A 9900-nucleotide genomic window follows, 5' to 3' on the forward strand; every position below is an offset into this window, starting at 1 on the left:
TAAGTGTTTTGTGTCAGAAAGTGTTTATTATAGATATCCATGTAAATTTGAAGCCTCATGCTAACATCTTGACATTGCCTAATGCAGTTGTATAAAGAGGTTGTTGCTTGCCTATGGCAAGCTATGTGGAAGGTATGAACTATACAAGGCCACAATCAAAGAAGTACCTGTCCCAAATCAAACCGATGGGAATTCTTGCGGCTGGAGATGTCTTCTCCATGCAGAATATGTCCTGCAAAGCTACTTTGCATTAAAACCTTTCATGACTAAGGTACCCATTTTGCAATGCATTCAGTTAGTTTTGGTTTAGTCTATAAAGAATTCTCATCATGTGGTCTTTCAATTTTGCAGAGTGCTTTAAAAAACTACACATATGATTATTTGCAAAGATACCGGGTAAGTTTAATACAACACCTGCTTACTATGTCTAGCCCTAGAGAGCTTGAAGATAGCGGCTTGGATGAGCGCACTATTGATCTTACAAAACATGACGTGCCACCACGACAAACCCCTACATCCGATACAGTGGAATCGCATCGGGCCGAGGGTGTCATATCAGCAGAAGATCAAAGAGTCGAGGATGAGGAAAGGACAAATGAGCATATGGAAGCAGCTAAGGTTCAACCGGAGGAGACAATAAAAGAGGCAAGTCAGCCTGTGGAACAGCCAAAAGAGCCTATGGCTGAAACCGAAGATGAGGAAAGCAGGCCTATAGATGAGCAAAAGGTATGGATGAGGAAAGCAGGCCTCGGGACGAGCAAAATGATACGGATCAGGAAAGGATGTATGAGGCAAGCCGATCAACCTTGAATCAGGCAGAAAGGGCCATGGGGGAGACCCTGATGAAGCTTTGAATGATGACTATGAAGATAAAGCGGAGGAGAGCAACAATGACATGAACACTACAGAGACCCAGTATGGACCCTTGCTACCTGTAGATACGGTTGTTCCGGTAATGTCTATTCAAGTATGGCAAAATATGTTCAGCTTCTAACTACTTATATGTACTTGTCAACTTTTACAGAGGTTGATTATCTTGGACGTCAATGGATTGCTGCTGATGCGGGTGCCTCTCGGTGACAGAGGACCCTTTGATGATTTGCAAACGTTTCGGATGGGAACTTGTCGAGTCGTGGTTCGTCCAGGAACCAAGGAGTTTATTGAGTTTCTTCTTCCGCGCTTCAGAGTTGGCATATGGTCTTCAATGCAAAGGCAAAACTTATCGCCACTAGTTGCAATAGTTTGCAGTGTATGCCAAGCTCACACGTCAGATTTTGCCTTTTTGTATGATCAAAGAAAATGCGTTACTGTTGAGGGCCACTACCACCCTAAAAAACCAGGATTACCTCTTTGTACAAACCGTTTAGCCAAATCGGTGTACCCTTTGATGCAACTAATACACTACTAATTGACGATACTCCCGAAAAGGAGAACTAAATCCGCCGGGAACAACCATCTCACCACCTTCTTTCGAGGGGCATTCCTTCGATTTTTACCTTGAAGATATTCTGATTCCATACTTACAGAAATTGTATCTCAGTCCATTGTTCACGGGACGAGTTTGTACTTTCTAATGAATTAAGATGATTCTTCTATCTGTGTTTTTCTAATATATAGACAGAGAGAGAGAGAGAGAGAGAGAGAGAGAGAGAGAGAGAGAGAGATTTGACGTGGTAAACAAATGTATTTCAAGCACACTTTTTCACAGGGCACAATTGAAAAATGAGATCAATAAACTTCATGTCTTGAAAGTCATTTGTATACACTTGGGTTTACAAGAATATCTGTTACATTGACACTACTACAACCCGACCATCCAACTCTTTGCACAAAATATCTTTTTCTCTTCGCCGCATCACCTTACGGCCAGCTAAGAAAAAGGAAAAATCTGATAGTTCCTTGTCCATTGACTCTTCAATGATGTCATTTCGCAAATGCTGAAGACTGCATAGCTCCCTTATTGTAACCACCAATAGTAGGCCATTCTCTTTATCAATCACTTCCACATCCACAGTAGGATTATCTTCCAAACCTGCAGAAACTTGGTCCATAGGAATGTACTTACCGTTTAGCATTTGTGATCGCATATACCAAAATGAGAGTAATAGTGATTGGCTTGCAATCATGTACTTGACAACTAGAGTATCAAGCGCGACCTCGCACCGTAAACCAATCTCTTCCTTTGCATACCATCCTTTGTCAAGAAGTTTGTCACAGGATGACTGCTGAAATGACTTGCACATGAACATAGTTTTTGTAACTCTGATGTTGTAGCTATGAAACAGCTCTATGAAGAGTGCAACAGGACAAAAGTTTGCAATTCGAACCAGTTTGGTAGGAACAGAGCTACGCAGAGACCTTTGTATATCCTTGTAGAGCTTACTTCGCATTGCCTCCACCATTGTTTCCTCGGGAACTGGCCAGTCCACAGTGTTCCAATCAGTCGGTAGAGGTAGTTTCACCAACATGCCATTCTTATTGCCTGAGCTGAGTTGGTAAAAGTGGTCATAAAAAAAGATTCCCTCATCAGCCAATCTTTTGGTGCTCCTCTCTGAATACTGTAGAGAACCAATATGGGCATGTACAACATGGAAGAGGCCTATTATGCACTCCACAGGCTCCCATTGCTCATAAAAGAGGGAATAAACATCTCAATATATAAAAAAGAGTTAAACTAAGAGTATCAATAAGTACAAATGACAAATCTAATGTAATTGAGTTGTGAAGAGTAGAGACATTACTCATAACAAGCGGGAGAAACATTGCAAAATATATAAGAAAAGTTATAATGAGAGTATCAGTAAGTTTACACATGTCAAGAGTACTTACAATTGCAACGTGGTTGATGTATATTTGATACATTTCCACCGTTTGCTATCACCTCTGGATGGGTAAACACATGTCTGAACAAGAAACTTCCTTTACAGATCTTTTGCCGATCTCAACTTTGAAATCCAACACCCTGGCTTTCCATGCTGAGCGGTTAAACGTCGTGATACCACTAAACCTCTTGGGTCTTCTTGGTTGCATGAGGACCCATGAACCTTTGTTTATCCTTTGTCCAACCCATTGGTTGTCTGCACTTATTGAAGCTGGTATTGTAAAGAGGATATGCTACTACTTGGCCTCTAGGCAAAGTGCCGTTGTTGTTTGTTTGTGAGAGACAGTAAACACCTTGAGGCTCTTGGGCGAGAAGACGTGGATGCCTAACTCTCAGAGAAAAGCTTTAGTGGAGGAGATTCACTTTGAAAGCATTCTAATGGAGGGAAAGTGTTTCAAAATTCCAATATCTTGTGCGGGCTTTAATGGTCACCCTCCAGTACGTTAATGACCATGAGAGAATATCAGAAGTGGGCCCACACGCAAGCACCTAAAAGCTCGGTAAAAGTAAAGAAATTACTATGCTACAATCCTAGTTTCGTGAAAGTTTTATGCTATTTTCCTATTTTTTGAGTTTTTCCAGGTACTTTTCTACGTAACGTAGCCTTCATGCTCATTGGACACGCTCTATTTTTCTCTCTCTTCATATGGCCCTCCAAATGACCTCCAAAATTTCCTAATGAGAAATGATGGAGGCTAGTTCTCCCTCCCCTCCAACCTTTAATTTTGTCCACTTGGTCATATATTTAGAGAATGCATCTCCTCTCTCTCTCTCTCTCTCTCTCTCTCTCTCTCTCTCTCTCTCTCTCTCTCTCTCTGTGTGTGTTGCTTTAATTCTCTCTCCCTCAATCTTTGAGTTTTTCTCACATGGTCATAAATTTAGTGGGCCTTCTCCTAGCTCACTAAAGTTGATGGAGTTTAGTTCTCCCTCCCCCTCCAACCTTTAGTTTTGTCCACTTGGTCATATCTTTAGAGTATGCATCTTTCTCTCCTCTCTCTCTCTCTCTCTCTCTCTCTCTCTCTATATATATATATATTATAATATATATATATATATATATATGTGTTGTTGCTCTGATTCTCTCTTCCTCAATCTTTGAGTTTTGCTCACATGGTCATAACTTTAGTCGGCCTTCTCCTAGCTCATTAAAATGATGGATTTTAGTTCTCCCTCCTCCTCTGACCTTTAGTCTTGTGCACTTGGTCATATCTTTAGAGTATGAATCTCCTCTCTCTCTCTCTCTCTCTCTCTCTCTCTCTCTCTCTCTCTCTCTCTCTCTCTCTCTCTAGCCTTCTTTGCGGGTCATCCTCTCCAACCTCATCCTGGGTGAGGGGCCGCTTGTAGGAAGGAAGCCAATGCATAAGATATGCCCCATCCAAACGCATAACCCCTACCCAGCCATTCCCTTCATCACTGTTGCAACTCTTGGCCTCCTTATGTGACTGCAACGGTCGGCCTCTTACTTTGCGACTGTCGGGCTCCTACTCTCTAGCCTCAATGTGGCGGTGAGATTCCTTGTCCCCACTCTCCAACACTGACCTAATTGGTGGATGACTGTCTGCTAGCCTCAAAGTGATTCACAGATTGGCCCTAAAGTGAGCCTCAAGTTCTAACATTATCCTTGAGTCACACCATAAGAAGCCACAAATACATGAGCATGGCTACTAGGGCTTCGTCCGACAGCAAACTCACCTTCGCAGGGGTTGTAGCACCACCCTCAAAGCTAGACAATACTACTCACCTCGAAAGTCAAGTTGAAAGTCTGTACAGGGAGAACGATGAGCTGAAATAGAGAATTGTTGTCATCAAGCTTTGGCTCACCACAATGGAGAAAGACAACAAGAAAGAGATAGAGAAGATGGAAGCCAAGCTCAAAAAAAGAAAGGTAGATGTAGAAACCACCCTCACAAAGGCTCTCAAGAATCAAGTGCAAGAGGTCATCTCTAACAAAGTTGAAGCCCGTTTGGCATCCACGCTACGCGAACAACAAAGACAAGAGGATATTGTCCTCAACTTTTGCATTGGCATGCTTCCAAGCGATTGGAAAGGGGAGGGAACCTCAAGTTCCTCAAGTCCCTTACTCGCATCCAAACGACAACCCACATGATACAATGAGATCTAACAACAATTACCTCTCTTACACACAAGCATCACACCAACCATGCAATCCTTACTTTCAAGACCAAGACGGACCGAATCAAACTCCTTAAGCAGTCGAGGCTTCTCAAGGACATTAAAATTTGGTTTGGAGAAGACCTTAAACCCATCCAACTCAAACAAAAGAAGATAGAATTACAAAAGATGCGAGAAGCGCACGTGACAGAAAAAATTGCAGTTTATCGACGAGGTAAAGCAATTATCTAGGAGTTCCGAACTGTGAAACTAGCTTCCCCCTTACCCACCCCTCTTTAGGTTATCATATTTTCTTCTCTCACACCTCGCTGGACCCTCAGTCCTTAACTGAGATGTATCTGACAATCTCGAACCCTTTGAATGGTTTGCTTTCGGTCCCATAGGTCATATATGACCTCCGTGGATGATATTTTCACTCTCTCTCTCTCTCTCTCTCTCTCTCTCTCTCTCCCCCTTCCTCTATCCCTCTCTCTCTTTTTTTTGTCTCTATTTCCCCTCCCTACCTCTCTCTCTCTCTCTCTCTCTCTCTCTCTCTCTCTCTCTCTGTTAATGGCTTCCTCATTCTTCCGCTACCACACTCTAGTGTAAACAAGGAATTCAAAACTAAGACACACAGGTCCAAATTTTTTGAAGCTTTCAATTTCCCAAGTCTCAATTCTACTTGTTGTTTTTTGGACATTATAATCTCTCTATCTCTATCTCCCCTTTTCATCTCTCTCATATAGCTCTCTTTGAGCTAGGAACATTGTTTGTGTTATGTAGGTCCCGAGGGCACAACTTCTTTGGAGGTCACCCATTTGAAAACTATTCCTATGCATATTGATTAACTGTTGCATCCCACAAATTGATCTAGCCATTTGATAACAACATACACTGAAAATCTCACACTACGCGCTACAAGCGGGGCCACGTTGCAGATCACCGTGAGTGACACAGAGCCTCCATCTGGTAGAGGAGAACGCAAGAGGTCGTGCATGCCCCCTCATAGTAAATGTGTGCAACCCTCAGACAGAGAGAATACGAGCGTCTCCATCTCTCTCATCCATCCATCACCTCCGTACTGCTCTGCAATCCGTGCCTTACACTCCTGCCTACCCTTGATAATCCTGTGGCCCCCATCCCCCTGGTCTACTGCTTGCGCCTTCACCATTTGCATGCCATGCCCTTTGATAACAACATACACTGAAAATCTCACACTACGCGCTACAAGCGGGGCCACGTTGCAGGTCACCGTGAGTGACACAGAGCCTCCATCTGGTAGAGGAGAACGCAAGAGAGACGCACAATGCCTGCCTCATCTGTCTCATGCTGCTCAGCCGCCTCCTCCTCACGTAGCTGTACTCCCCGCCTCCATCTCCATCCGCTATCGGCCACCTCTCTCTCTCTCTCTCTCTCTCTCTCTCTCTCTCTCTCTCATATTTTCTTTGCCAACGCTGACAGGTGTCCAAAGGTAAAAGGTATTCACCTTTTCTTCTCTCAACTCAAAGAGGATCTCGACAGATTCCGATCAAAACAAATGGAAAAATGATCGTAGGGACATACGGGGTAGCTCTAGAACAGCTATTTTCTCTACTTTAAAAGATGTACCAAATCAATTAATAAAAGAAGGTAGGTGAAGATCTTGGACAGTGTAAAAAATCCCCTTTTTTACCATGTTTGAATCAACAAGATGACCCCTTATTTTAGAATTTATTTCCAAAATTGATTATAAAAACCAATTGTTTTGATGTAACTCTGTTAAATTGCCTTTCTTTGTATTTTTAAACCCTTCCTTTGGAACACACGTGGTACATTAACATGATTAGATAGTGCACCCCCCAAGGCAAAGACTAAGCATGAAACTAAGTATACAAAATGGGGACAAAACGTAGCTAGTGTATAAATACGACCTTACGCTCCTGTGAGACCTTAAAAAGTATTGTCTCAATATATTACCTAAACAATATGAAATATTACTTTAATTCAAAACACGTTTGATTCCTTAAAAATCCAAGACAATCAACGATGAAAGAGAGGCCCCTTTCTCAACTACAAGCTAACATTATGGAGATTTATATCATACTGGCTCGTTTGTGGCCTCGTTAATTAATTAAGGTGAAAGATTCGATCGCGTTACTTTTCACTGAACAAAAACTCACGCGTATAAGGTTCCCACGGTGTGCCGCGATGCTGCCCGTGGTGATTTTGAGCGCTGGAAAACTGCAGCAGGTGCGTGCAACTTTTGGCTGTGTCACTGGCGCATGGCTGCAAGGCACCTGACCCGCACAGAGCGTATTGAGACCACCAGCAATACACAGATGGTGAAAATCTGAGAGAGGAAAATACACAGTATGGAGATTCTGAAAACCAGATGCAAGTCCACCAATGAGGTTGAGGGATACAGAGATCGTGAAAATCTGACACAGGAAAATACACAGTGTTGATGAAATACAGAGGATTGATGACTGTGTTACTGCAGTCCAATAGAGTCATTGAAAGAGTTGCTTGTGATTACAGGAGAGTGCAAAGCAAGAGAATCTGTGAGCCACATCCAAAATAGAGTTGATCGATTAATTACTTACAGGAGTACAAGATGCAATATTGATCATTGCAGATCACGAACAACAGAAAAAGTACAGTATGTACATGCTTGTAAATAGAGGCATGAGAATGCTGACGTATTGGTTACATACTAATCCTGCCCAGTACATTCAAAAGCCTGCACGCTATGGCATTCAAATGATTCAATTGTGCTTTCAATATTCTGACCTCCCTCCTCAGCGACAGAATTTGTTCTTCTAGTTTCGTAACATGTATGTCAGCAACGTTCACATTATAATTGTCGACTATGTTATTAATGCCACGGATTGCTTCAAGAAGTTGCGAACGCAGTGAGGGCTGAGCTGTTGTATGGTCACCGAGGAACTCCTCAAAAATGTGCACCAAAACATCCTCAATTCTATCAATTCGTGCATCTTCCACCTGTGCAAACGAGTCATCTGGTTGTGTGTCCTCTAATGTCAGCAACTGATCGTGCTCTTGGTCATCCATCGTCTCTCTGCAAACATCAAGATATTAGCATTGCATTCCTTCTTGCAACAGAAAACAAATAGACAAGAGAACATAAAAAACCAGAATCAGCGGACTAAGCAACCGTTGTGACGCCAATTTCATGAACAAGTGGGATGTATTCGTCGCCTAGTTGTGAATCTCTGGCGTACACATCCATCTCAGTGTCATCAACAACAGGAACAGTCGGGCTGCTAGACATACTTGCGATCAAAAAAAGTTTTGGTTTCTCACTATTATGTCAAGAATGTCATCGTTTTACCTTTCCCTATCTTTCCGGCGAGACAAAAACCAGTCTAACCGAGGATGTGTTGTACTATATGTTTCATAGTTGACAAAAATGTTAACGATGTCTTGGTAAGAAGTAGTCGTCGGATGAATCATGCATCTCCAAAGTGCCTTCATTTTACCCAGCTCCATGCCTCGCCCTTGGTGTGGAGTTATCCATGATGAAGAAGGGTAATATTTGCCGCTCTTGATCATCTGATGTAGCGTCGACAAAAAATCATGACCTGCAGGGTGCCGCAACCTATACTTCCAAAACATCATTGCTCTATCAAAAATGTTTCTTGGTGTCAAGCAAACTTTGTTCTTCACCTCATCAACACCATACAGACTATATAACTCTATGCCTCTGTTCACACCGTCAACACTAACATTATGCATGGCTTTTCGAAAATGTGGCTCATTGCTCTCCTTCAAGCAGTACCCTATCATGCCTTCAAAGGTGTGCATCTTTCGTTGTTTCAATCCACGACACATCACCATCCCACCGGCAGACAAACACTTATCCCATCCTAGATATGCTTTGACTTTTCTATTGACAGCAATAAGCGATGTCGCACATAGCTTGACCACCATTTGCAAGTGCAAGTGGAAAAGAACTCCTCCCCTCTCAACCGCATATAACCCATCCAAACTTTCATTTTGAAGAAAACGTTGCATCTCGTGCAGCAAACATACATCTATATCCCCACCCCCTATCGAAATAGTAAAGCTAACCTCCATCACTTTGCTACTTGCCTTTGACAGTGTGCCCTTACCACACTCCACATCAACAGACTTCTGTTTCTTTGAAACATTAGATGGCTGACTGTTTGCTATAGCACGAGCTTCGGACTTTAGCCGGACCATCACGCACAGATAGAAACAACCACTCGCAACAGAACAAACAGTTTATGATGTCTTTATCCTGGCACAACACAGAGAACATCTAGAGAGCACGCACAAACAACGAGAAGAAAAGGCAAACTGTATCTGTACTTACACGAAGCGCGTCTCCGGTTTGCTCGGGACCACCGCAGATAAAAAACCCAGCCAGCGACTCTGTAAAAAATGGCCAGCAGAGACTCCAAAACGTAAAAGCCATGAGCAAGTCCCACCATAATAGGTGTCCGCACCTCTGCCAATTCTGACTGCGCTGCCACGTTGCCAGATCTTTTTCTCTCAGTCTCGTTTTCTGTTTAAGTCTGAAGGCATCTCGTCAGATTCGCCCCAGTTCGACCTGCTTGGAAAATTGTAGGGACATACTGGGCTTACAGTTAAAATTAGAAAAAATCCACTTTGTGTCTTTAAGAAACAAGTGAAAGAATCACGCTGATTTTTTAAAATAATTAGAACGTGAAAAATCATTAGGTTGAGTTTAAGTAGAATCAGTGTTCAAGAAAGGATTGCCTTAGCTTAGCCTTAAGCCGATTGAAAATGGAGACTACCTGGTTGCAAACCATTGGTAAAGGAAGAAAAAATGTGAAAAATGTGAGAAAATAGTTCAAAGATCCTACAAATTTTAAATTTATGCTAGTATTCCCGGTTCGCTTCTTTGTGGGAAGGAAACTCAA

At 42.5% G+C, this 9900-nt stretch overlaps 1 protein-coding gene across 2 annotated transcripts; it reads right to left on the minus strand.

The window, feature by feature from the left end:
• Positions 1-7543: 7543 nt before the first annotated feature.
• Positions 7544-9585, minus strand: LOC147418645 (uncharacterized). Of its 2 annotated transcripts, none has more exons than XM_086505667.1 (4): positions 9330-9585; positions 8325-9254; positions 8148-8253; positions 7544-8051 (listed from the first exon to the last, which is right to left on the minus strand). In XM_086505667.1, the coding sequence occupies exons 2-4, from the start codon at positions 9194-9196 to the stop codon at positions 8037-8039; spliced, it is 993 nt and encodes a 330-aa protein (XP_086361793.1). In that variant the 5' UTR covers positions 9197-9254; positions 9330-9585; the 3' UTR covers positions 7544-8036. The 2 variants fall into 2 exon arrangements, with proteins under 2 accessions (XP_086361793.1, XP_086361794.1); XM_086505668.1 differs by having other exon boundaries at positions 8126-8253.
• Positions 9586-9900: the final 315 nt, after the last annotated feature.

The sequence above is a fragment of the Adiantum capillus-veneris genome, chromosome 29, assembly GCF_014529385.1.
Source record: "Adiantum capillus-veneris isolate H3 chromosome 29, ASM1452938v2, whole genome shotgun sequence".
Lineage (NCBI taxonomy): Eukaryota > Viridiplantae > Streptophyta > Polypodiopsida > Polypodiales > Pteridaceae > Adiantum > Adiantum capillus-veneris.

Bases quoted from the DNA above. Each gene is read 5' to 3' on its own strand.
- LOC147418645 (XM_086505667.1), bottom strand. From the start codon at position 9,196: ATGGTCCGGCTAAAGTCCGAAGCTCGTGCTATAGCAAACAGTCAGCCA. The intron at 8,254-8,324 runs GTAAAACGATGA...TATGTCTAGCAG, and splicing joins CGCCGGAAAGATAGGGAAAG to CCCGACTGTTCCTGTTGTTG.